Genomic DNA, 27990 nt, shown 5'->3' with positions numbered 1-27990 from the left:
TTGAAACACGCAGTTTTTATTCTATGTGGTGACGTAATTTCAACTGAAACAGGAAGACAGGGACGGGACATATCGAGCAGCCCCGCCCCCTTTTTAAATTAGCCAATAATGTTTTGTTTATATCTGCACGCATAAGAGCCGTTGAGCTCGGTAAAGCCGCATTTGACAGCCACAGTCTAATAGATTACCAGACCTCATTTGCCCCAATGGAAAGCATATTTACACTGTCTGAATCATTCCCTATCGCCTACATTGTGCACTACGTGCCATTCACTGTACAGGAAATACTACACTGTGAACAAGTGACCGATCTCAGCCGCAGCTTCACTGTACAGAAAATACTAATTCTGTGGACAAGTGACCGATTTCAGCCGCGGCTTCAGCGTCTATTTTATAGTGTAGGGGGCGGGGCTTCGGATTCTAGAGAGCATTTGATTGGCCAGAAGATTTGATGAGAAGCTGAAGTACGAGGTGATGTCAAAAAAATCGTTGATCTGTTTTGGCGGAAGTGACGGAACTGCAAGCTTTGAATGCTTATATCTTCTAAATCCGAAATTTGTCACTGTTTTGGAGCACACTGCCTTATAGATAACCTTAAGACTTTAATTTCTTTACAAAAACTTCTTTAAAACTTTAATTTTGATTTCATGGGGACTGATCTATTCACGAACAGCTTGCAACACTCCAAAGAGAAAGGAAAACTTGAAATCACATCATATGACCCCTTTAAGTGACTCATCATATGCCGCACATTCTGCTTTTAACAATCACATTGAAACAGCTGTGAATTATGGATCATTTCATAATGAATATGTGAATAGCTATGAGCACAGTGAGCAATTGACAGTCAGTATTAGTCTCATCAGTGTTTAATTTTTGATGGCTTTATTACTCTGTAGATCTGTCAGGAGTTTAACACCACATGGGCATGGGAGCTGGAAAAGAAGGGTTATCAAGAGATGACAGTGGAGTGTAAGACAGGAATACTGAAGGTAAAATGGGAAAATCTGTAATGTCACACCACTGGATTAATTTGCACTGGAACCTAATATTCGTTCGTAAAAACTGTTGTTGCATTTGTAATGTATTTCTTTTTTATTAACCCAATGTAACTTGACAATGTTTTGTTTTTCAAACAGTACTTGTGCGAATGCCAGTTTGATGACAATGTCAAGTTTAAAACCACTATCAATGAAGAGGACCCAGATAAAATGCGTCTTCAGCCCATCGGCAGAGACAAAGATGGCCTCATGTACTGGTTCCAGCTAGATCAAGACGATAATGTGAGGGTCTATGTGGAAGAACAGGATGATCTGGATGGGTCATCCTGGAAGTGTATAGTAAGGTAGGCATCAATTTCCAGTGGAATTAAATCCACTTCTTCATAAAATAATACTTTTTTTATCTTCCTGTTCTGGATGGCTGTTAATTTGTCAGAAAAAAAAACTATAATGCCAAATGACAATAACAGATACATCTTTTAAACAAAATGTTCTATTTCAGAAATAGAGATGACCTAGTTCAAATCCTTGGTCTGTTGAAGACTCATATTGATCCAGCACTTTTGGTAAAGAAGGATCAGGAGGAGGGCTCATCTAGTAACAGTCCAAACCCAGACAATGAAGAGAATAAGAAGAAAGAGGGAGCTGAAGGTATGTAAAAAGAAAAAGTAATATTTAGTATTGACTGAACACAGATTACTGATTTGTTTTGTATTTGTAACTCTGTATTTTTGACTTCTAGTGGAATTCAGAGATGAGAAGTCACAAAATTATTTATCCACATCTGAAAATAAGGAAAACATCTTGGAGAAGGACAATGCAAAGCAAGAAGATGCAGAGACCACAGATGCTTTGTTGGAAAAAGGCTTGAAGGTGAAGGAAGAGCTGCAGAAACATTCGGAGACGGCAAATGGCACTGGCGTTATTACTGGATCGATCAAAGAAGAGCCACAGGATGAGGAGGAGAAAGCCAAGGACTTGTCAACACCTTCACAAAATGCGGAACAGACAGAGGACGTGAAAAGAAAAACTTTAGAAGAGACTTGGAGAGCTTTGAAAAATGACCATCAAGCTAAAATCCCCCTGAAAAAGCGGGAAATGAATCTAAGTGAAGACTTCGACAGCAACAGCACGGGAGTACGAAATGCTCCTGTCGCTCCGGTGAAAGAATCACGGACATGTTTTGATGACAGCAGATCGAGTGCTGAAAAGATCAACGGCCATGTCCCTCACTTTACACCATCTGAGAGTGAAACGCAAAAAGGGTCAGAGAGTCTTCAAAAAGAAAGCACAGAAGAGAACAAGTCAGAAAATCTCCCTCTTGTTTCAGATAAATCCAGAGAGAGAAAGGATGACCAGACAGAAGAGAAGATGGACACAAATGAAAGCAGGTCATGTGCTGAAGAGCAGATGGAAGTGGAGAAGCCTGAGGAATCCTGTGCTACCATTGCAGAAGAGAACAAGGAAAAATTTGAAACTTCTCAATCTCACGAAAAGACCCCTGGAGAAGAAAAGCCCTCATCAGTAAGTGAACAGTCAGAAAAGACACCTGGTTCTGAAGAAGTGACTGACAATAAAAAATCTCCCAATAGTGACAATATGGATGCTACTGAAGTAATTACATCAACACTGCCTGAAGAATCAATGAAAGATCTCCCAAACAAAGAGTCAACAAAAGATCTTGCAAGAGACGAGTCAGTGAAAATTCCCTCAAAAGATGAGCCAGCAAAAGATCAGTCGATGAAACATCTCTTAGAAGAAGAGACATCAATTGAAAAGTCAACGGAAGACTTCTCGAAAGAAGCAATGAGAGATCTCCCAAACACAGAATCATCAAAAGATTTTGCAAGAGAAGATTCGATGAAAGATCTTCCAAAAGATGAGCCAGCAAAAGAAGAGTCGATTAAAAATCTCTCGAAAGGAGAGACATCAAAAGAAGAGTCAATGAAAAACCTCCCAAATGAACAATCCAAGAAAGAGGAGTCACAGAAAGTTCTCACAGAAGATAGTCAGAAATCTCCCAAAGACTCCAATAAAGACCATGAAAAACCAGATCCAACTGCTTCCATGCCGATGGAAACTGAGCCATTCCAGTCATCTAAAACAGAGGAGTCCTCTTCCCATGAAGTATTCAAACCACATTCTGGCACAGAAAAGCCAGAGAACACTGAAGAAACCAAACCTCATCACAGCTCTGCAGACACCACCACAGAAAAAGAACTAACTGCCATTGTCTCAAAAACTGAAAAACAGTGTATGTCTGAAGGAGACAAACTCTCAACCAATGGAGAAAGTGAGTCCATTGCCTCTAAACCTTCTGAAGATTCAGATGGCCCTCAAGTCAAAGCGCGAGAGCAGTCTGCCTCCCCTAAGTCAGCATCAAGTGATCTTGAAAAATCATCTGTTTCTGATTTGACGAATAAGCCAAGCACACCAAAAACCACAGAGAAAGTAGACAGTGAGGAAAAATGTGATACAGCTGAAACTGATAAAAATGAGAATTTGGAAACGTCAAAAGACATGGATGAAAAGGGTGAAGCTGCAAACAGCTCTGAAGAATTTGCAGTGAAAAAATCAGAGGAAGTTGATGCTACAGAACAACCCAATGAATCCAACAGTTCGGAGAAACCTTCCTCTGATAGAGAACATGAAAAGGAACCCGATTCAGAGGAAGGGAACAAAGAGAAGCCAATGGAAGTTAATTCAAAGATCAGTAAAGCTAATACAATTCAGTCAGCTGTTGAAGAGGGATGTGATATTACAACATCAAGTAAGAAGGAAACTGATGTTCCTGTAGATCAAGACACCACCTCAAGCAAACAATCTAAGCAAGACACAACTTCTGAAGAACGTGACGCTGCTGTGAAAAGCAGTAAAAGACCAGGGCGGCCTCCAAAGAAAGCTCAGGAGAGTCAGGATGAGGATAAAACAGGCGATGAACAAGAAGAAATGGGAAGACAGGAAGGGATTCGCATGAAGATCAGAATCCCAGCTCATAGACGGAAGGCAGAACTTCAGAGAGAAGAGGTGAGGGGAGATTCAGAGTCTGAGGTGACTGATGGCAGGTGCTTGAGGAGATCTCCAAGAATCTGCAGACCCACCGCTAAAGCTGTAGACATCCAGGACAGGAGGGCGGAACGGAAGCAGGCGACTCTGGTGTCAGAGAAAGAAAAGGATGACAACGAAGACAAAGAGGATGAGGATTCTGTACAGAGGAAACCAAGGAAAGCTGAGCCAGATGGCCAAACAAAACCAAAGGTGTGTACCTTTTTACATTTAGAATACCTTTGCCATTTTCTGACGCTCATTTAAAGTTAATCTTTTAAAACACGATTAATAACAGTTAAGTGTGTCTTTAGCAAATCTCAAAATAAATGTCCATTTATCATACTGTACATTGCAATGTTGTGAGGACTAAATTCACTTGTAGCAATAAAATTATTAATTTGAGTTTTTAGTGTTTTATTTTCCATTTGTTTAGGTAAAATAGTGTAGTATAGTGCAATAATAGTGCAATTTATTGGCCATAACATGAGAAAAAATACCAGTAAAACAGTAACATTTTGATATATTACTACAATTTAAAATAGCTGTTTTCTATTTTTATTATTATGTATTATTGAAATGTATTTTTTTCCTGTGATGCAGAGCTGAATTTTCAGCAGCCATTACTCCAGTCTTCAGTGTCACATGATCCTTCAAAATCATTCATATATGATGGTTAGGTGCTTAAGAAACATTTCTTATGATTACCAATGTTGAAAACAGTTGTGCTGCTTAATATTTTGGTGGAAACCTAGATATTGTTTTCAGGATTCTTTGATCTTTTGTAGCATTACAAATGTCTTTACTGTGACTTTTGGTCAATTTAATGGGTCCTTGCTGAATAAAAGTATTAATTTCTTTAAAAAAAAATTTTGTACTGGCCCCAAACTTTTGAATGGTAGAGATTTCTTTGATCATAGTTGCAGATCATTCACAATGTAACTCCTCATTCAGCAGGTGGGGAGACGTCGGAAACGACAGCCATGGTCTCGCATGAGACGTAAAAAGAAATGTTCTGACGAGGAGAGTGAGAGTGAGGAAGAGGAGACAGAGGAGGATGACAGCGACGAAGACTACAAGGTGGAGAAGACCAGGAAGAGAAGGAGAAACCGAAACCGAGAGAGGAACAGCTCTGACTCCTCTACCTCTTCATCAGAAGATGATGAACCCAATGACGACCCCTGCAAACACTGTGGCCTTCCCAACCATCCCGAGCTGGTGTGACACACTTCTGCAAAATATCTTCATCTTCTCACAGTTACAGTCAGAAGTGCTGCTTTTAACCTCTCATTTCTGTTCCCCTAGATACTCCTGTGTGATTCATGTGACAGCGGCTACCACACTGCCTGCTTGCGGCCTCCGCTCATGATCATACCAGATGGGGAATGGTTCTGCCCCCCCTGCCAGCATGTGAGTCAATTCAGATTTCAAGAGTCCCTTTACAGAAATACACTATCCTGGCTATTCAAATGCTGATGCTCTCTTTCTCTTGCAGAAGCAACTTTGCGACAGGCTCGAAGAGCAATTGCAAAATTTGGATGCAGCCCTTAAAAAGAAAGAACGTGCAGAGCGGAGGTAAATAAAGAGATATTTAGACCAGCTCAAGTGAATTATTTTGAACCAGTTGCAGAAAATTTCCTGAATTAATCCCTTTGACCTCTATCAGTCTGTTAACAGTTTACTGTGCCGTGGCATGATGGCCTATATAAGAAATTATTTTAATGCCAGAAACATTGTCATTCTTCCCTCACAGGAAAGAGCGACTGATGTATGTTGGCATCAGTGTAGAGAACATCATCACACCCTCTGTAAGTGCCTACAGTGCTTATTGAAATTACTGGATACTTAGTATGGATATTTAATGTAAAAATGTTTTCTTTTAAACAAAAGAAGAGCACTTAAAAGTATAAAATGTAACCAATCTGCTGTCACAAAGCTAAACTAATATTTTAAGATAATAGGGCAGGAAATGATAAAAAATAAAAAAAAAGAATAGGAATTTTATTTTTACATTTTAAGTTTAAGAAATATTTGGAGTACTTTGAATTCTATAATACATAATCATTGTTTTCACTACCGTTCAAAAGTTTGGTGTTAGTATAATTTTTGTTTTTGAAAGATGTGGCTGGAGGCTGCATTTATTTGATCAAAAATACAGTAAAAACAGCAATATCAAGAAAATAATATTATAATTTAAAATATCTGTTTTCTATTTTAATATATTTAAAAATGGAATTTATTCCTGTGATGGGAAAGCTGAATTTTCAGCAGCCATTACTCCAGTCTTCAGTGTAATAATATGCTGATTTACTGCTCAAGAAACATTTCTTATTAGAATGTTGTGAAGAAGAGCAAAAGATGGGGACGGAGATCAACCAGGGCCAAGAAATACATAAGCTACAGGTATGTCAATCTACTTACTTACATAATCATTATTATCTTATGCTGTTTATACATGGTCGTTGTTCACTGTTTATTGTTACATTTTTGGCAGATTTGATGAGTTTGATGAAGCGATCGAAGAGGCAATCGAGGAAGACATTAAAGAGGCAGAGGGTGGAGGTAGGGGAGCGTTTTCATACATCACACTAGTGTTGATATTAAAGCTTTAACATGGGAGATTAGACTGATCAAATGTGTCAACACAGGAGCAGGCCGGGGGAAGGACATGGCGAACATCACAGGCCACAGAGAGAAGGACATGTCCACCATCCTACAAGAGGATGGGAAGGAGAACGGGCAGCCGCGGCGAACCAGTGCAGCTCAGTCAAAAGTTTGGTGTTAGTATAATTTTTGTTTTTGAAAGATGTGGCTGGAGGCTGCATTTATTTGATCAAAAATACAGTAAAAACAGCAATATCAAGAAAATAATATTATAATTTAAAATATCTGTTTTCTATTTTAATATATTTAAAAATGGAATTTATTCCTGTGATGGGAAAGCTGAATTTTCAGCAGCCATTACTCCAGTCTTCAGTGTAATAATATGCTGATTTACTGCTCAAGAAACATTTCTTATTATCATCAATGATAACAGTTGTGCTGCTTAATATTTTTGTGGAAGCTGAGATAAATTTTTCAGGATTCTTTGATGAACAAATAAAAAAAAAAACAGCATTTATTTGACATCAAAAAAACTTTACTGTTGCGAACCAGTGCAGCTCAGAAGAAGAAGCGGCGGCGTCTCAACGATCTAGACAGCGACAGCACAGTGGACGAAGAAGAGAGCGAAGATGAGTTCCGTCTCAGTAACAGGTAATGTTAAACAGCTTTTTAATTTAAGATAAGTACAGAATCCTGCCAATGAAATAACACTTACTCTGCTCTGATTGGTCAGCAGTTCGGAGGATGAGGAGTTTGTGGCCTCTGATAATGAGGCAGAGAGCGAAGCAGAAGTCCCTTCCTTTGACGACAGTGACTTCGGGAGTGATGCTGCCCACCCGCGGAGGAGACAGCCGCCGCGCAGGAGACGCAGACCTAGAGGATACTCTGATGAGGAGGAGCTGGAAACTGACGAAGAGGAGGAAGACGAGATGGGTGAGGCATTTATAAAAAAATGTATAATATTTTAATACAAAAAAGTATACTAAATATGCAACCCTGTTATGTATTCTGACCGTTTTTTTATATTGTAGAATTTTTTTTATGTAGTTTATTTTTTGTTTAATTGTTTAAAAATAAATTTTAAAAAATTACAAATGAAGAGTTTCAGATAATTAAAAGTAAAAGCTGGATTGAATAAAAGCTTGAATTGAATTTTTTAGTTTTTAGACATAATTTGTACCATACTTGTTTGAGGTGTAACGATATACCAATGCCACATAATGCACTGAAACATATTCTTTTACAGTCGTGTTCTCATAATTTTATGAAGCCTATATGACAGATTTGTTCTGCAGATGTTGCCCTTAATGGTACCATCCTTTTCAAAGTGATTCAAGCAATTCAAAACCGTTATGGCCGTACACGTTTGAAGTGTCTCAGCAGGGGGCGGGGTAGGCCAAGAAAGTATCACGGATTTTCGGTTTTTCGGATTTTCGGTTTCACCACTAGTACTTATGGTTTACTGTTTGTTTACTGATATATTTCCATGTTTGTTTGTCTTGTTTTTTGTGTATATCATTGTGTGTGTGGGGATTTGCATGCAGTGACGGAAGGCTCTAGTGAATTCAGTGCCAGCGATCTGGACGTCCGCTGTCGGCGGTCCTACCGGAGTCGTAAACAAGAGGTGAATTACTGTGAAAGTTCAGATTCTGACGGCTCGCAGGCCAGCACCAACAAAGACAAAAAGAAGAAACTAAGACGTCTTTCCAGCTCTGATAGCGAAGGTCAGTGCCGTTCACATCTATGCATATTCACAGCATAAGGCTTATTTGTTATATATAACGTTGACCTCTATATATAATTATAATTTTATCGTTATCTTATAAAATATTGCTAGAATTAGTAGTGATAGACTGACACAAGTTTTTCAACAGCTGGCAGTAATATATAGAAACCTGGATGTCTGATACGTACATAATATACACTACCGTTCAAAAGTTTGAGTCAGATTAAAAAAAAAAAAAAGAAATTATTACTTTTATTCTGCAAGGATGCATCAAATTAATCAAATTTGACAGTAAAGACTTGTTACAAAAGATTTTATTTCAAGAAAATGCTGTTCTTTTAGGCTTTCTATTCATCAAAGAATTCTAAAAATATATATCTGTTTCCAAAAAAATATTAAGCAGCACAACTGTTTTCAACCGTAATGATGCTGAAAATTCAGTTTTGCCATCACAGGAATAAATTACATTTTAAAACATTAAAATAGAAAACGGTGACTTTAATTTGTTATAATATTTCACAATATTACTGTTTTTACTTTTAAGTTAATACAACCTTGGTGAGCTTAAGAGACTTTTCGGAAAATATAAGAAATCTCACTGACCTCAAACTTGAATTATAGTATATATTTTTATATGTTTATATATACATATATATTAATATATGCTCACTACATATAAAAATACAAAATATGGATCACATTTGTAGATGTGTGGTCGATAAAGATTCTGTGTTTTAAATGTTTGTTTGATGCATGAGGCATAACAAATGATTTTATTGTCTTTTGCTCCTCCAGTTAGTTTCCAGTCAGCTGAATCTGATGAAGAGGACAGGAAGCCCAAGAAGATAAGAGCAGACTCATCCGAGGAAGAATCCAGGAAACGTCGCAGACGCCTATCCCTTAAACGCCGGAGGGAGTCGGAGGATGACGATGATGATGACGATTCAGACGAATCCGAGGAAGAGGAGCGGCCCATCCGGAAGCGTGTGAACCGCATCGACTCTGACGACAGCGAGAGTGAAGAGGAGGTGAAGAAGAGCCCGTCGGAGAAAGAGACAGAGGAGACTGTTGGCAAAGGGCCCAGTCCACTGGACTACAACTTAGTGGAGCTTCCTCCCACTAACGGACAGAGCCCGATGAAGAGTTTGGAGGGTCTCATGCCCCGACCCGGGGTGGGAGTGACGTCTAAAAACGTCAACGCCCCATCAGCTGTATCCATAGCGCCGAATGGCATGGAGATTGCTGCGCAAGACGAAGATGAAGACGACCTTTTGGGCGTCACAGACCTCGTAGACTATGTATGCAACAGTGAACAGTTATAACCTGGTATTCTTTTTCTTGTTTAAATATTTTAGTCATTTTTTTCCGACCCTCATTCTGTTTTCACCAGTCAGCACGGATCACGTCAACAGTCCCTGTTAATCGTGCCAGCAGAACAGATCAGGTGGCACATTAATAATAGCTGTAAATATTTTACTGCGCAAAAGTATCAAGGGAAGAACAACGCAATCCTTCCAAGAGACACTCCCTGAGATATTCCTTCTAAAGTAACGTTTTCGTTCAATAAGAGCGATCACTCTCAAACACACCCTCTCTGGAAACAACCTCTAAAACCTCTTTTTACACTAATCACACAGCCATGCTCACACTCACATGTCTGACGTGGAGACATTTGTCGAGTTTACGTGCATTTGATCTCCACTGCTGTCAGTTGCACATTACAGCGAGAACCGGAAGTGGGTGGAGTCTTAATTTTAGTGACGTTCCAGACATCGCTAAATATCTTTATTGTTCATTTCCGCTCCAAGGCCATTTTTAAACATTCATCTTTTATAATCTAATTGGAGTGGAAGTTGAATTTCTACCGATTGGTTTCATAGTGTTAATTGGTGGGGAAAAAAATGTTTTTATTAGGTGATGTCATTATAAGCTTTGTTTTGTTATACTATTTATTATAAAATTGTAATTTGTACCTGAAATTATCGCTTGGTTGTACAGCTGCTCACACCATTAGAGCAAAAGATTCCTGGAAGTTTCTAAGAGATGTCTAATGGTGGAAAATTGCTCATATACTTATGCCAACATACTAATAAATTCTGTTGCTTTGGACTGTTTTAGCACCACATTTTGATTTGAATTCAAACACTATTTACTCTGGCAGCTTTTCAATGCATCAAATGCCAAATCTTCCACTCGAGGATGACAAAATGCTGCGGACTCTGACCCACACCGATGCACGGTTTGTTTCTCCTTCCTTGAAGTTTAGTGCTGTTCATCTCATTTTAATGCAGAGGGATTCTTCTTTGCCCATCATGTCCTGCTTATTTCTGTTTCAGTGCACTATATTCATTTTCTTTATATGAATATAATCATTGTAATGTTTTCCTTTTGTTTTTAAGCATACTAATGATGTGTATGATTTCTTTGTTCTTCATCAATTACAAAGCAATACATTTTTCTTACAAGACATGCAGGAAGAGATCCATCATCTCCTGGTTTTGTCTATTTTTTTAAAGACCGAAATTCATGTTGCTGCTGACATTCAAATGATTTCCGACCTTTCCGAGAGCAGCGTGATGTGTGTGAGATGCCCCTCTGAGATTCAAGAACGCGTCTGAGAGACATTGTATAATCTTGCATTACCCTGGTGTGTATATCTGTAGTTTTCTGCTGTAACATATTAGAAGCATTTTTAAATCATTTAAAGTATACATAGCAGTCCTTTTATGATTGCAGCTGTTTATCATTTGTTTTGTAGGTACATTTGTACCACTCCAAAGTGGGCACGTCTGTCTTATTTTCATTAGTGCGTTTTCGATTTTGGTTTTGTCTTCTTTGAGAGTTTTCAGTCTCTCTGTCCCATTTCCACTAATTGACATTTCCAAGAATGGTCTGTTCTCAGAGGAAAAAGCATTTGATATAAAGCCCAACAGACAGTTTAATTGTTTCGATGTCAGCAATGATCGACAAAAGCGGTGTAAAAATGTCTTGTACATTAATGTTTATGCTTGGCATGCACAGATATTCTAGTCTGATTTATTTGCTCTTGCAGCATTAGGGCATCAGATTTTGAGAATAAAATACAGTTTTAGACATGCTAAGACCAAGAGCATCATTAGGTGCTAGACCACATTATGCATTTCTCCTGAGGTGGTCTATTAACAGTATTGGGCCAATGGTCAATTCCCGTGTAATTTAAAAATCAAAGGTACAGACATCCATTTGAAATTGAGGCCCAGCCTCTAATGACACAGTATATATTTGTATTTCACATGAAAATCTGGTTAATTTGATATTATGTAATGAGTGATGCCAACAGCGGTGTTTGAAGATATTTGGCTGATGTAGTTTGACAGCAGATGGACAGATGCAGTCTGGTTTTAGCTTTTAGAATCGTCCTTTGTGTTTGTCTGTTCCTCTTTTGGATGTTTTTGTTAACTGTATTGTCATTTCTTTCATATGATTTACTATCTTGTACATTTGTCATAATAAAAATGAAATGAAACCTGTGTAATACTTTAATATGTGCAGAGATTCTTCTTGTGTTTAGTTATAACAATCAGCTTTTACGTTTTCTGTTTATTAGAGCTAAATGACAACGTCATGGCAGGCAAGTTATTGTGACTGATGCACTTTTGACATGAATATTTTGGAAAAAGTAGTTTTGCAAATACGAAGACATTTTGTTAAGGTGTCATATTTTCTCCTGGGATGTCTTTTTCCAGTTTCTTGTAGACCTCAACAGTAAAAGACAAGGAGCAAGAGAAGAGAACGCTGAGAACAAGGTGGGTGTTGAATCTGATACTGCAGTTCTCAATGTGACCACATGGTGGCGACCAATTTGTGAGAATAGAAAGAAACGGAAATCCATCCATCCATCCATCTTAACTATGTACACTGCAATATTGCATTTTTCGTATTGAAAACGTCTGTTTTTAGTTATATTAATATATATATATATATATATTAATGGTTTTAGTTTTCGTTAACAATAATCCTCCCAACCTGTTCAGGCTGGTCTATGGCTGGTTTTAGAGTGGTTTTGAGCACTTTTCAACTGTGAAACCAGCTTAATTCCTCTAAGACCAGCAAACTATAGTTTAGGCTGGGAAGTCTCATCCTTAACTCATTTACAGCCAAGAGTGCTGCGTTCCTCTTCAATCAGTTCATGTTTAATTCTTTATGAGTTTCTGGCGTTCACTTCAAAACTCCCTGCGGGAATTCCTGTTAGCTGGAGACTTTCCCCTAAACCGTATCTTGTAAAGCAAGTGGCATCGCCATGGCAACACCGAAATTAGAAACAGGCAACACTTCTTACGTTGTCACATTTCTCGCATCTTTCGCCCAGAATCGACGTTTTGATCAGACCAAGTGTTTTTGTTAACATACATAACTTTTATTATGAGATCTGCTAACATGGAGACCAGCTGTGAAAGAGGATTTACTCGTTCGGATCTCATTACGGCCGATGCCGTCTGAGCGGAATACTAATGCTGCTCCTCTCTGCATGTTAACAGTCCTCACATATTCAAACTTTTGAGTTTGTATAGAAGAATGAGTGTTAGGGATGGAGAATAGAGCATGAGGGTGATGGGAGGGGAACAGATATAATGCCTCGGGTGAGAACCCTCTGAATTTGGCCCCTTCAAAAAGCCAACTTGTTTTGGTGAAATACTAAGGCTTGACGATTATGTGAAAATTTATGGGCCATTTTCTTCTGGCTTTATGTGTCACGGTCTTTTCTATTGAAGATAGGCTAATAACAACCGGTTTATTTTAAATGTTTCATCAAGTAGCTACATAAATCCAGATAGCTCAGTTTTATGCAGTCAAGCTGTCTTTTTATCATATAGCCTGTTTCCGCCTCGGAATGAAAAAATTAACAATTTCTATCTCACAATTATTTTCCCCACTGAATTGCGAGATGTAAATTGTGAGATAAAAGCCGCAATTATCTTTTAAATTTTTTATTCAATTGCGAGATGGATTGTGAGATTAAAAAGTTGCAGGTAGGCCTACCTTTTTTATTCTGTGGCGGAAACGGGCTTCCATACTTAAAGGGGTCATATGATGTTGCTAAAAAGAACAATTATTTAACTAGCGTTTGAATCGTCAGTGGCAAATTCTTTAAATATAAAAAAGTCTGTGAGTCAGAACAGCTGGCATTGTTGTCTACTCTTGCGTGGTTGACTCTTAACTTTTATAAAGAATATCTCTTTGGATTCGAGACTTTAGTCTTTGCAACTTTACAGATCTTCTTTACGCACCAAGAGCTTGTAACACTCCAAAGAGAAAGGGAAAATTGAAATTGAAGTCTAAAAAACGGAATTCAAAAACGTTCAGAACGATGTATAAATAACGTTTTAACTCTAAACGAACATTCTATTAATGTTACTGAAAGGATGTTTGCTCATAGATTTGCTCATGCTCATTCTTTGAGAGAATCTTGTCAGAACGGAAAATCCTTCTTGAGCAAATTTGACCTCATTAAGGTGTATCTGCTCCATTAGTGCCGTTAACTCTTTAGTTCTGCTCCATAAGATGAACCACTCCCAAGTGTGTGAACTCGGAAGTGTCTTTTGTTTTCTTTTGATTCCGTTCCTCCAAACAGCCTTGAACCAAGCAGGCAGCTCCATGCTTTCAGAGTGAATTTCTGTCCTTGAATAACATGGTTTTGTGAATATGGTTATGGGGGAGTGATTGCTCAGGGTCACAGTGAGGTCATCGTGAGGTCATGTGAAGAGGGAAACGTCCACTCAAGTTCAAGTTCAACTTTAAAAATAAAATAAATAAAAATAACATTTATAAAATAAAATATTTCTATAAATAAACATTTTAATGTATTTATATTATATATCTAGTTTGTTCTCAGGAGAATAAAGTATTTTGCAAAGTGATTTATTTTTTATGTGTTTTCAGGTATTAACTGCCCTCAGATAGGGTTATGGTTAGGGAAAAACATTTTTTAATTGAAATAAAATTTAAAATTAAATACCATTTATTAAAATATCATTTATTTTAAAAAGTTAAAAAGTTTCCTAAATGTATTAAAATTAATTATTATTAAATTATTATACTTAATTTATGTAAAAAATAAAATATAGAAAACATTCATTTTAATCTATTTAGTTAATCTAGTTTGTTCTGAGGAGAATCAAATATTATGCAAAATGATATATTCAGATATTAACTGGCCTCAGATAGTAGAGAAAAGACATTTTTATTTAATTAAAATTAAAAATGAAATAAAATTTATTAAAATAACATTTATAAAATAAAGTTTCTTAAATGTATTCAAATTTGTTTATAAATGTATGAATTTTAATGTAGTTATATTTAATTGATCTATTTTGTTTTCAAGACAGAAAGAATAATGCGAAATGATTTATTTTTGGATCTGTGTGTATCCAAATTAAATGACATTAAATTAGTGTAAAACCGTCAACATTCTACCACAGAACCAACTCTTTGAGCAAGTATTTTGCATAAAACTCTCATAAATAAAGACACAGTGACATATATGGATTATTCTCTTCCTGCTTCCGTTTTGATTATCTCGTGTTTTTTTCTATATGATGTTTTGTTTTGTGAGGGCAAAGAGCCTCTTTGCACAAAGCTGCATCCCTGTGGACCTGCTGAATGCATGGTGAATGAGCAGAATCTCTGCTAATGGCTTGAATGGTTGCTGGGTGATAAGCCATTGATGCCGGCAGACACACTGAGTTTGCTCATCACAGTGGGTCTCTAAAAGCCCCTCAGACACTGGAAAACCCTTCCTCCTGTCATCCTGACACTTTTATCATATGTCAGCTGTAATAGATTATATAGCCAACTTTGATTAATAAAATGGTGTTTTAAAAATCATTTAGAGATTTTTTGTTTCTCCTAGAGAGCAAGACGACTGAATGGAGAACAAACTGAGGTGTTTTTTCTTCCGAATAAAGACCCTAGTAGGTCTCACACATCTCTCATAGACTTTCAGATGAATATAGAACCGCATACTAGTTCTGTACTCTTACTAAATGTCAATAGTTTCTACAATCATTTCTTGTAACTCACCAGCAATACCAAGGTCTTGGGTTTGATTCCCAGGCAATAGAAATTTTTTTTTAATTTAGCATTTTAGAAGAATTTTAACAGATACTTTTGAAACAAAAAGAAAAAAAAAGTTCATTTAATTATATTTAAAAAATACATGAAAATTACATTTATAAAATACAAATATTTGTATTAAAATGTATTTTATTTGCATTTTATCCAAATAAATAAGAATAAATAAATAGAAAAAATAATTAATTAATTAATTAAAATAACATTTATGAAATAAAATATTTGTATTTATTTAAATAAAATTAATAAATAAATAAATAAATACAATTTGGAACAAAGTGTAGAGATGCAGGATCTCCAAGAAATGTTGTTAATTTAATTAAACTTGTAGTTATTTATTTATAAAATCTTCTTTATAATAATCATTTAGAACTGAACGATGCCCGTTACAATTTTTCACTGGTTCTTTAAAGTTACTCGCCTGCTCGTTGAACGTCAGGAGAAAATGTGCATTAAACAAATGATATCAGATGTTTTGATAGAGTTCAGCTGTTTCAAATGGACTGTAAAACTGATACCTTCAGGCGCTGGGGCTCTATTCTACTCCATCCAAACTCTCAGACTCAAGTTCTGGGAACCCAGTGCACTCACCCAACTGCCCTGCTTCCCCAAAATCTACCAGTCTTCAAATGCTCTCCCTCAAAACTGTAAGCAGAAAGCGTCTTTTGTGCTTCATCTCTTTTGTTTGCCGGGAATAGAGAGGGACCGGGAGGGTGATGGGGAAGAGGGGGGTTACTGGTCTGGAAGTGTTTGGTCCAAATTACACATTCAGGGCGAGCACTGTTTATGATTACTCTCACAGAGGCCGGACAAAAGCAGAGACATTCCAGGAACCCAGTGAAGAGGACCAACTTATTCTGAGAAAGGACAGAGACCTACATCATAACTTCATTCTCATGAACTCAGGCCTGGAGAGATCATCTGTAGATACATGTAAAACCTTCATTTGCCTCTGGATCATGGGGCAATCAAATAAAAATGACATCACAAAACAGATCGTTTGCTGATTGGTCAACTCAACATTCCAGACCTGCTAAAATACACAATATTGCAAATGCTGCGAAAACAACTACACTACCGTTCAAAAAGTTTGGGGTCAATAAAATGTCTTTTATATAGAAATGAATGCTTTTATTTATCAAAGATGCATTGAATTCATTTAACATTTATAATGTTGCAAAATATTACGTTTCAAATAAATGCTGTTCTTATGAACTTTCTATTCATTAAAAAATCCTGAAAAAAAAATGTAGGCTATCACAGTTTCCACAAAAATATTAAGCAGCACAATGGTTTTCATGATAATAATAAAAATATGATTATTAATCACCAAATCAGCATATTAGAATGATTTCTGAGGGATCATGTGACACTGAAGACTGGAGTAATGATGCTGAAAATTCAACTTTGCATCACAGGAATATTTTACATTTTAAAATATATTAAAATAGACAACAGTTATTTTAAACAGTTTTTTACTGTATTTTTGATTAAATGCAGCCTGGGAGAACATAAGAGACTGCTTTCAAAAACATTGAAAAATCTTATAGACCTTATTTATATATAAAATAAAATAAAATAAAAATATTTTGAATGAAAATGTGTCAAAAATATTTGTATATTTGTCACCCTATTTTTATATTTATTTTAAAATAAAATAAAATAAAATAAAATAAAATAAAATAAAATAAAATAAAATAAAATAAAATAAAATAAAATAAAATAAAATAAAATAAAATAAAATAAAATAAAATAAAATAAAATAAAATAAAATAAAATAAAATAAAATAAAATAAAATAAAATAAAATAAAATAAAATAAAATAAAATAAAATAAAATAAAATAAAATAAAATAAAATAAAATAAAATAAAATAAAATAAAATAAAATTTTAAGGAAATTGTGTGTCCAAAATATTTATATTTTTATTTTATTTATATTTGTTGCCATATTGTTATATTTGTTGCACTATGATATCCAATAGAATAAAATATATCCAAAACATTTTGTCACCTTTTATTACTAAATTTGATGTGTGCACAATGAATAAAACCTTTAATTGGTTTAAATCACTCAATCTGTAAATTACACGGGGTGACGTCACCCCATGGGACTGAACGGTTCACACACTGAAGGAGGCAGGTTCTCTTAGCATGGGCTTAAAAAACATTATATTTGGATATTTTGATTCAGACCCTACAAAAGGAAATATCTGTTTTAGCATTAATAAAAAAAAATTCTTAAGCAAATTTTACATCCACAAATGCATATTTTTAAGCTGTAAACCTGCCTTTTCTGTCTTCTTAAAAGAAATGGAAAATTACTTGAATGTGATCTCTGCATCTTCTAATAAGAAAGCTATAAGGACTGTTAGAATTTGCTCTGCTTTTGGACTCTTTGTGTGATTATTTGTATGCAATATAATGGCCCTCTTATTATTATTCTATTTATTTTATCATTATTATTTATTTATTGTATTCTTTTGTTTGTTGACGTGTCTTCTGTTACTGATATTGTTGTTGATATTATGTGTTGTATGGATATTTTCTGTATGTTCCAATTTTCAGCAATTAAAAACACACACACACACACACACACACTGAAGGAGGAACATTCTGTTTGTGGGGCCTGTGGGAGAGGAGAGTGTGTGAAACAACTCTCACCCCACAGGAAGTCCCATCACGAGTGTCATCTGAATAGTCCAAAGACCTGCCGAGAGCGGAGGGCTGCGGTGGGCTGCGGTGGGCGGCGTTATTCCTCGCCCTTCTCAGCCATTGAAATCGTCTCTCAGGATTAAATGTGAAACACGATGTGAGTTCTGATCACTTAGCATTGAATCTCACAGAAACACGATTGAGGCTGACCTCACGTGTGTCTTCAAAGAAAGTATTTGTATAAAATTAGCAATTAGCCTTTGTTAATTAGCCTTTGAAAATGAACTATTTTTAAATGATTGTGCATTCTAACTGTTTCATATATTTTAATGTGACAATCAAGCAAGAACCTTCCTGCCATTCCATCATGTACCACCATTGGGCCCCCCTTTGAAGTGTCCTATTTAGAGTTAGCAAGCTCCTCCCCTTATGAGATCCTGAGTATCAGGAGCTTCTTACTGGTGGAAGGTTATTAAATTCCCAGCACAGACTGGCTAACTCTGATCACTCAGGGCATCTCTCAGCACAAGAACTCAGTGGAAGCAGGTAAGCAGCTCCTCTTCTCTCAGCAACTTGTAGCTATGGAGAATTTTTTGTGTGTGTGGCTGAGCCCTATTTGCCTGGAAATCAGTTAGACAATAAGATGTCTGTAGCTAAAAAGGCCTATGTATTTCATTACAAAAATAGCACAGAAAGATTTGTGTGGTTCACACTAAATTGATGAACCTCAGCTACAAGCTACAAGATCAAATAGCTGTAGGTCTTATGAATTTATTTTTCATTTGTAGAATAAAAAAGCTGAAATTTACATGAAATGTAATTGCATATATCATTTATGATTTAATTGCATATAAAATGTAATTGCATATATCATATGTAAGTTAATTGCCTATAAAATTTAATTGAATATTTATAGATAATTTTATTTCAGTAATAAAAATATTTCATTTACATAATTTAATTGTGTATCATATATATTTAAAACATTTGTGTGTGTAAATATATATATATTTCAGTATATATTTTCAGTAATTAAAAAATCGAAAATATATATAGTCATTTATTTATTTAGTGACATGATATTTAGTAAATATCATGTACTGAATTACATTTTTATATATGTGTGTGTGTGTGTGTGTGTGTGTGTGTGTGTGCATTTTTATTTCAGTAATAAACTTTCATTTAAATGGAATTTAATTGCATATATCACATATTTTAAAATATACTTACAATTAAGTTAATTCCAATTAATTTCATTACTGCATATTTAGACTGCATTTTGGGTTTCCAGTCATTTTTGCTGTCTTTCCTATTTGAACTCAAGGATTTGGGATTTAGATCAGTGGGTGTGCTAGATAGAGTTTGTCTCATTGTCTCATCTTCTTGTGTAGGGTCTCTTTTGGGTCACCGGTTCAGCCCAGCTAGCTTGATCTGAGTGTGTTGAGTGACACCGCCAGCATGACCAAAAGCACTGGGGAGAAGCCGCGGTCACGCAATCGCGTGCAGCAGATCCGAGAGGGAATTCACCTGCGTTCCCTAAAGGCAAGGAAGAAAGTGGAGGACATCACTAAAGATGACGTGAAGAGCTTTCTGAGAAGAAATGCTTTTGTGCTCCTCACCATTGGAGCCGTGGTCTTTGGTCAGTGCACCTGGTTTAGTGAAATTACATTTACTCAGGAAGTTTTCAAGTATGAATGTTTGTTCAAACCATCTAAAGAAATCATCTAACCTGAAGTTAGTGTCTTGGTCAAGGACACAGATTACTGTACAACCTACCAACCTACCACCAAAAAGCCTTTACATGCCTTTTGATTTATGACAAAAAAGGGATCTGACATTTTTTATTATTATTTTTTCAGGTATCATGATGGGTTTTGCTCTGAGGTCATACAAGATGTCATACAGAGAAGTGAAGTATTTCTCCTTTCCTGGTGAACTATTGATGCGTATGCTGCAGATGTTAGTGCTTCCCCTTCTAGTCTCAAGTTTGATTACAGGTATGATGTTTTGATTTTTTTTTTTTATTAGCCAGAAATACAGCAAATATGTTACGATGATAATAGAAATGATAGATACTACAAAAACCGGGAACTTAAGTCTTAGATCTTAACTTAAGTTAACTAGAAATCTTTACGCTTAATGGAAAGGATAGAAGAAAAAGGGGCGGAGCAACCGGAGCCATATAATTAAGCGAGCCCAATAGGATCTTCAATAGTATAGCTGCTCATTGAGTCTGGGCTGATGGGACCCATCTATACAAATGTTGTCCCTGGCCCTGTGAATTTTACTGACAGTTTCAATACTCGTGACAATGACTCGTGACAGTCCTGTTTATAAGGAAAAGACAAAACAGTGATGCGAGGACATAGTGGAACAAAGACATTAATAGGATGAGAACGTGAGAGCGGCGTGAATTTGGAATTGTGGGAGTGGCTGAAATAATTCCATAGGATGTGAAAGAGAAAAGGGATGAAAGGAAGGATGAAAGGATGGAAATTAGTTGCTAATTAATGCCAACACAAAAAACAAGCAGCTCAAGAATTAAAGGGCCACAGAATTAAAGTCAATGTATATTTATAAGACAATTAGTGACGCAAAAAGACCTAACATAAAGCTGATAGAACAGCAATGATTTTTGTTCAGATCTCATCAGACAATCAAAATAGCAACTTTCAAGGAAACAGGTGTTACAACTGTGCCTCTGCGAAGCATAGCATTACGCTGGGCTCCATTTTCAGGTTTGTAGACAGTGACCTCTTTGTGCTTCTATTAAAAGTGGCAGTGAGAATGAGGCAGAGGTTATAAAGACGAGTTCAGCCCCACCCACCCCTGCTGCTTCACTTCACACAAATAAAGGAATGAGAGCACTTCCTTCAAACTCATTTTTTTTTATATATACCTGCAAACTCTGATTGGTTAGTAATACACTCTAAAAAATGCTGGGTTAAATATATCAATTTTTTAGAGTGTAATAATAATAATTATTATTCAGATGTTATTATTTAATTAAATTGAAATATTGAAATTAAATGAAATAATTATTATTATTAATATTTATTGGGCATTTTATTCGGTAATTGTGGCACACTTGGGTGTGAGGGGGGCTGTTTTGTTTATTCACTTCTTTGTAACTGCGCAACATGAGTCATTTCTTTAGTTTGACACAAGTGCATTGGGAGACTGTTTGCTGTTGCTGTGGAGACATAAAGAGGGTGGCATGACTTGCTGAAACACGGGCAGGTGGAGGAATTTCCCAGGCCTGTCTGAGAGAAAGAGAGATGAACGAATGCTGATCAAGAGAGAGAAGTATAGTCGAGAGAGACAGTGTATGAACAGAGGGAATTGTGAAGTGAGAGACTGAACTTTAAAAGATGCTGAAGTTTGGGCCCCCAGTAGGATACGAGAGGACCAAACAATAGCTGCTTTCTCTTTCTGCTCTGGGGATCAGGGCTGCAGAAAGGCCCCTGACTCGTTCAAAATTCAAACCTTAATTTGTTCTGGCAAGTCAAAGTCTTTTTGGTCAATTGACTTCAACAATGATTGCAATTAATCCTAAGAGACTTTTAAAGTCAAAACGAATCTTTAATGAAGATTAAATCATGTATCTCTCATTATTCACCACCACCAATCTTTATGTTTGTAAAATTTCTGGTGAGATATTCGTATCAGAATATTGGTACAAGACCTGATCTATGTTTCATTCTCATAGAAAAAAATTCTGTATTCTAATTAATTCTATCTAGGCATGGCAGCATTGGACAGTCGCGCCTCTGGAAAGATGGGTATGCGTGCAGTTATATACTATATGACCACCACTTTCATCGCAGTGTTTATCGGCATCATTATGGTTCTGATTATCCACCCGGGCAAAGGCTCAAAGGATGAATTCACCAAACAGCAGAAGATCGAGCAGGTCACCCCAGCTGATGCCTTCCTTGACCTCGTCAGGTAATGGACTGGTGTAGTCCATCCGTTACTTCAAAATACTGATATGAGCCAGTGACTTTATTCTTTATATACACTCTTTTGCAGAAACATGTTTCCTCCTAATCTGGTTCAGGCCTGCACTCAACAGGTGAGAATGTTTTTCACTTGATCCTATTATTCAAAATTCAATTTTTTTAATTTACCTCCTAGATCATAAAGATTTATTAAATACTATCTCTCTGTTGCACACATTATGAAAGCAATGGTAAAAAAAAAGGATACAATTTTCTTGGCTAAAATCTTCATTACTAAAATTAAAAATGTAATGTAATTTAATTTAAGAATTAATGGCACAAGAATATCTAAACAAAATTCTCAAATATTAAATATGGCTCTGTAATTATTTCACTGTCACTCAATGTTGTTTCTTTGCAAAACATAAATTAAAATAAATTTTTAAAAAAAAGGAAAAGGAAAAAAAAACAATCAATTTTATATAAAATGGAAATAATTTATTATTGAGGGTAAAAATGTACAAAAAACATAGCAGAAGTTAAAAAAAGGCTGTTTTGTTGGGTTATTCAAAGTCATTCCTTAATTTTTAACCATTTAATTTCCAATATTTAATTACAAAAAAAAAACTACTAAATATTGAATATTTAAGACTCATATTTATATAGACTCTCATAGAGATATATAATATTTTGAGGGTTAAGAAGTTTAGGAGCAGTTTGGGGTGAAATTCTAATATGTTTCCATGTTCAGCAGGAAATCAGTTTATCATTAGATTTGATGAGACTTGTTGACATCTCAAAGGATAAAAACGGATCATTTATCGTAAAAAAAAAAACAACAACAAAAAACAGTAACATTTACGGCAGCTGTGGTTGCCCGAACTTTACAGAAAAAAATATGGTAGCAACATTCTAGGTTTTACAGACGTTGGCAACTAAAATAAAAAAAAAAAAAAAAAAACATATTTCAATAATATTGAAAAGAGTCTTTCTGTAGAATGTTTCTAGCAATCCAAATCCCTACATCAGAATAACATGAACTGGATCTTGCCATTTCAAATTGATCAGATTCTTGCTCATTTTTAAAACTACTTCCCTTCTTCCTCCTGTAGTTCAAGACCCAATATAGTAAGAGGATCATTCACGTGAAGATGATCGTGAACGATTCGATATTCAACCTAACTAACGCCACCCAGGAGATTGCCCAAGAGGAAGTGATCCCTCTCCCGGGCACCACCAACGGGGTTAATGCCCTCGGGCTGGTGGTGTTTTCAATGTGCTTCGGCTTGATCATTGGGAATATGAAGGAACAGGGACAGGCTCTCAGAGACTTCTTCGACTCCCTCAACGAGGCCATCATGCGACTTGTTGCTATTATTATGTGGTGAGTGATTCCAGACACACAAACAGAAAAAAAAAACAGTTTTTAAAAAGTAAAGGAGATTCAAAACTGTGTTAATGTAGCCTAGGGCGGGTTTTCCAATTCCAATAAACTTCAAGAGTGAGCCTAACATCAAGTGTTTCCTAAACAATAGCAATTTAAACAATCTGGCTCAAATAAAATGAAAAATATTATATTGAAAAATATTATCCTGAAAAGAAATGTATCATGGTTTTCTCAAAAATATTAAGCAGAACACATGTTTTCAACAATGATAATAATAAGAAATGTTTCTTGAGCACCATATTATATGGAAATAATTTATTATTGAGGGTAAAAATGTACAAAAAACATAGCAGAAGTTAAAAAAAGGCTGTTTTATTGGGTTATTCAAAGTCATTCCTTAATTTTTAACCATTTAATTTCCAATATTTAATTACAAAAAAAAAACATTGAGCACCATATTATAATGATTTCTGAAGGATCATGTGACACCGAAGACTGGAGTAATGGCTGCTTCAAATAGAAAATGGTTATTTTTAAAATGTAATAATATTTCACAATATTACTGTTTTACTGTATTTTTATCAGATAAATGGAATCTTGGTGAGCTCTTCTTTCAAAAACTTTAAAAATAATCTTACACACCTTAAACTTTTCAATGATAGTCTAAATTGTATGTAAATATGAACCATTATAATTTCAAAACCATAATAAATATTTATTACAATCCATTGGTATTTATTTCTTGGAATTACATTTACGAAGAGGACTTGTTTTGTTTAGAATAGCAAAAATCAAGCTCAAGATTGACTAAATTTTCATTGCTTGCCATGTAAGTAACTTAGAAAAAGACATTCATCATAATTCATCATAGTTGTGTGACCCTTTTTCATGACCCCTTTTCCATCTGCGTGTGTAACTCCTTTGGGAAACCTTATTAACAAGTGATGCTTCTGGATGCAGATCCCTGCTCCTTAATCAGTTTCTTTTCCACTGATAGTCGAGTTTAAAATAAAACAGAAATAACAAACCTGAATGGAGGTAAATGTATCTTTACACATCATATCCTATTCCCAGGTATGCACCTATTGGTATCCTCTTTCTGATTGCTGGAAAAATCGTGGAGATGGATGACATCACTGAAATGGGCGGTCAGCTCGGCATGTATACGATTACAGTAATAATTGGCCTCATGATACATGGCATGATCATTCTACCGACTTTGTACTTCGTCATCACACGGAAAAACCCCTTCATCTTCATCACGGGTTTGCTGCAGGCCCTCATCACGGCTCTCGGCACCTCTTCCAGGTAAGTCAGACAATGTCAAACTGCCGAAATCAGGAATAATTTGCTCTCATTTCACTTGTTCATTTTTTTTTTTTTATCTCCCAGCTCAGCCACTCTTCCGGTTACCTTCAAATGCCTTGAGGAGAATAACAAAGTCGACAAACGAGTGACTCGATTCGTGCTGCCTGTTGGAGCAACAATCAACATGGATGGAACAGCGCTGTATGAAGCCCTGGCAGCCATCTTTATTGCCCAGGTTAACAACATGGAAATGAACTTTGGGCAGATCTTAACCATTAGGTGGGTTATTTTGAAATATAAATAATTATCTGATAATTTTCTCTGTTTCTGAGTATGATTAATATTCTCTTTAATAATACAGCATCACAGCGACTGCTGCAAGTATCGGGGCGGCCGGAATCCCTCAGGCTGGTCTGGTCACCATGGTGATTGTGCTGACCTCTGTCGGACTCCCAACCGATGACATCACCCTCATCATTGCAGTTGATTGGTTCCTGTGAGTGACCATTTATAGAATCTTGATTTGATTTGGTTTACAAGCGAATAACAATATCAAATATATTTCTTGAAGTATTTTGCGAAATAAGGCAAAACAAAATAGCATATTTTATTAAAATGACTGCGTTTGGCACTTTATCTTCCCTCTTATTTGGGACTCCCTTCATTTTTTTTCCCATTATCAACCCAGGTGACACACTTTGATGTGTTCCCATGAGACTTGCTCCATTTTTTTTTTCATGAATTTCGTGTAATTCAATTGGTTTTAACATAGAAACGTAATTAGGTTGGCCAAATTAATCATTCCAGATAGATCCCCGCAAGTTACACAGCTAAAAGAGCCTCTTTTTAAACTAGGATGAGAACTGAGATGAAAGTAGGAAACTTTTTGACAACTAAACAAGCATCGCCGCTATTTACCGTCTCAATAAATAGATTCTTAATTTCCTCCTTTCTTCACTTTTCCCTTGCACTTACAGGGATCGACTTCGCACAACAACTAACGTCCTGGGAGACTCTATAGGAGCTGGAATCATAGAGTTCCTGTCCAAAGATGAGCTTCAGAACAGCGATGTGGAGTTGGGGAGCTCAGTCCTGGAGGAGAATGAAGTGAAGAAACCTTATCAGATGATCCCTCAGGAGAACGAGTATGAGAACGAGAAACCGCCAGACAGCGAGACCAAGATGTAGAGGCTGCATATTCAACCCCCAACCAAGGATTTTTTGCGTGCTTGCGTTTATATATGTACAGTGGCCCCAAAAATATTTGAAGACTTAAAATACACTGTTAAGAATTGTAAGAATTGAATTGCTTTTAATTAGCAAATATCAAACTAAATGGCATTTATTTGAAAGAAATCTAGTACAAGCATGCTATTTAAGCAAAACACAAAGTATTTGGACACTTTCTGGTTGTCATATTTTGAATAATGTTCGTAATTAGGGATATGAAGTATACTTGACTACATGCATTCACAAAAAAATTATTTAAAAAGTGAAGTTAGTTTTGAGAAAACCTTCCAGATGCCATTCGGTTTGATATTTTGTTACCTATGCAGTAAAATTCATACATTTTTGAAGTGTTGCTTAAGTGTCCAAATTTTTGTGGGGCCATTGTATATGTATATTTAGTTTTGTTTTTGAATATTTCATTTTCAAACTTCTTTTGACCTTTTACTGTCATTTTGTTCTTGTGCTTTGTCTCCTGTCTCCAGGTCATACCAGTTGTTAATTTGATTTGGCAGGAGAGTGTTACCTTGACAAAAATACATCATAATAATTTTTTGTATTGCTTTTTCGTTGTTTTGATAATTAGCTGAAATGGGAATCTATGTGGAAGGCATTGGTATGTTGGTGACCAGCATTCGGCACACAGGATATAATAGGAGCAGCAAGATTTAAACCTCAAGAGTGTTAAAACAAACAGGGTCATGAATGTACACAGGACTGATTTTTAAGCAGAAATGAATATCAGTAAATTATTCATCACTCAAGTTGAGTATAACATGGGCAGGATTGCAAGATTAAAAACTTTTGGGCTCCGCATAGGAAGTGATCATCTAAAAATGGAGTATAAAATGTCAAACTGTAAATATCAAGAGAAAATTATGTTTAGCTTTGAAAGCTGCTTTACACATCTTTATGTATGAGAAGACTGAGTGTTTCAGCAGCTATTACAGCAGATATTTGAGTTTTCTCAGCAGCCCCGCACAATATATCCTAAATGAACATACACATACTTATGAGTTTATGAGATTTTTTTAATTGTTTTTTATTCTGCTACAGTTCATCCACTGACCCTTTTATTGCCATTTGCTAACATTAATGATAAATAGAAATAATATGTAGCTGCTACTGATTATTAATTGTAGGAAAATAGACTGAATGTCCCCAGTTCAATGGTTGCAATGACATGCAGAACTGAGTCATTATAAAAACTGTAAATCTTTTTGAAAACATGCTATAGACACAAGTTGGAGTCACATGTACTCAGCTGGAAACTGTGATCTTAAATTTGTTTGCCTTTTTTTAAATGCTTAGATTTTTTCCATGTTGTTGTATATTTCCTGTCAAGTCCACAAAAAGCAAAATGGGTGATTAGAACTATAGAATAAAGAGCATACGGATGTTGTGTGTTAAATATAGTTTTGAATTAAATGGAGAGTGGCGATGCATTGTGTGGGGATTTTTTGATTAAAGGTGACATATCATGAAAATCTGACTTTTCCAGGTTTTAAGTGCTATAATCAGGTCCCCGGTGCATCTACCAACCAAGAAAACGTGAAAAAGATTAACCCAGTAACTTTGTGTTTTGGTAAGCCTTTTTCTGCAAGCCTCTGAGAAAACGAGCGCGTATGATTTCGCTCCCTTGGTGACGTGGCAAAGGGATCTCATCATAATATTACCAGTAAGTTTCCACCCACAGCACCATCATTATGTTTACCAGCTCTGGTGTACCAGCTCTAATGCCATGGCGAAAGTTTGAGCAAAACATGCTAACTGTTCTGTCTTTGGCTACACAGAGGAGCACTAATTTAGATTTACTAATTTAGACATCAAACAGCGTGTTTCTTCTTCCACTCAAAATAGGCATTTTCAAAATGAAATAATAAATTATCTGTTGAGTATTTTGAGCTGAAATTTCACAGACACATTCTGGGGACACCAGAGACATATATTACATATTGTAAAAAGGGGCATAATATGTCTCCTTTAAT

The 27990-nt window shown here is 35.9% G+C and overlaps 2 protein-coding genes across 2 annotated transcripts in view; both read left to right on the top strand.

Moving 5' to 3' along the window:
• Positions 1–11890, top strand: part of LOC107743455 (remodeling and spacing factor 1-like) — a 14785-nt gene extending 2895 nt beyond the window's left edge. Inside the window, exons 3-17 of the mRNA XM_016556677.1 lie at positions 900–992; positions 1140–1345; positions 1504–1652; positions 1744–4259; positions 5001–5264; positions 5352–5456; positions 5542–5621; positions 5800–5854; positions 6382–6449; positions 6541–6608; positions 6695–6800; positions 7200–7301; positions 7387–7583; positions 8195–8374; positions 9172–11890. Of these exons, the coding sequence (XP_016412163.1) occupies positions 900–992; positions 1140–1345; positions 1504–1652; positions 1744–4259; positions 5001–5264; positions 5352–5456; positions 5542–5621; positions 5800–5854; positions 6382–6449; positions 6541–6608; positions 6695–6800; positions 7200–7301; positions 7387–7583; positions 8195–8374; positions 9172–9698 (4716 nt within the window). The 3' untranslated portion in view covers positions 9699–11890. The remainder of the gene's footprint in view (positions 1–899; positions 993–1139; positions 1346–1503; positions 1653–1743; positions 4260–5000; positions 5265–5351; positions 5457–5541; positions 5622–5799; positions 5855–6381; positions 6450–6540; positions 6609–6694; positions 6801–7199; positions 7302–7386; positions 7584–8194; positions 8375–9171) is intronic.
• A 6692-nt stretch (positions 11891–18582) lies between these two features.
• On the top strand, positions 18583–26355 carry LOC107743401 (excitatory amino acid transporter 1-like). The gene is made up of 10 exons (XM_016556610.1): positions 18583–18685; positions 19531–19778; positions 19999–20136; positions 21883–22087; positions 22172–22214; positions 23193–23464; positions 24542–24775; positions 24860–25054; positions 25137–25271; positions 25753–26355. The coding sequence occupies exons 2-10, from the start codon at positions 19598–19600 to the stop codon at positions 25961–25963; spliced, it is 1614 nt and encodes a 537-aa protein (XP_016412096.1). The 5' UTR covers positions 18583–18685; positions 19531–19597; the 3' UTR covers positions 25964–26355.
• The last annotated feature ends 1635 nt before the right edge of the window (positions 26356–27990 follow it).

This window comes from Sinocyclocheilus rhinocerous, unplaced genomic scaffold, assembly GCF_001515625.1.
Source record: "Sinocyclocheilus rhinocerous isolate Xijiao unplaced genomic scaffold, SAMN03320098_v1.1 scaffold106, whole genome shotgun sequence".
Classification (NCBI taxonomy): domain Eukaryota; kingdom Metazoa; phylum Chordata; class Actinopteri; order Cypriniformes; family Cyprinidae; genus Sinocyclocheilus; species Sinocyclocheilus rhinocerous.
The sequence above is the reverse complement of the archived record's forward strand: the minus strand, read 5'-3'. Positions and strand labels throughout refer to the sequence as shown.

Coding starts and splice junctions, on each gene's coding strand:
- LOC107743401 (XM_016556610.1), top strand. CDS start 19,598: ATGACCAAAAGCACTGGGGAGAAGCCGCGGTCACGCAATCGCGTGCAG. Junction 20,137..21,882: donor AGTCTCAAGTTTGATTACAG/GTATGATGTTTT, acceptor AATTCTATCTAG/GCATGGCAGCATTGGACAGT. Junction 22,215..23,192: donor TTCAGGCCTGCACTCAACAG/GTGAGAATGTTT, acceptor TTCCTCCTGTAG/TTCAAGACCCAATATAGTAA.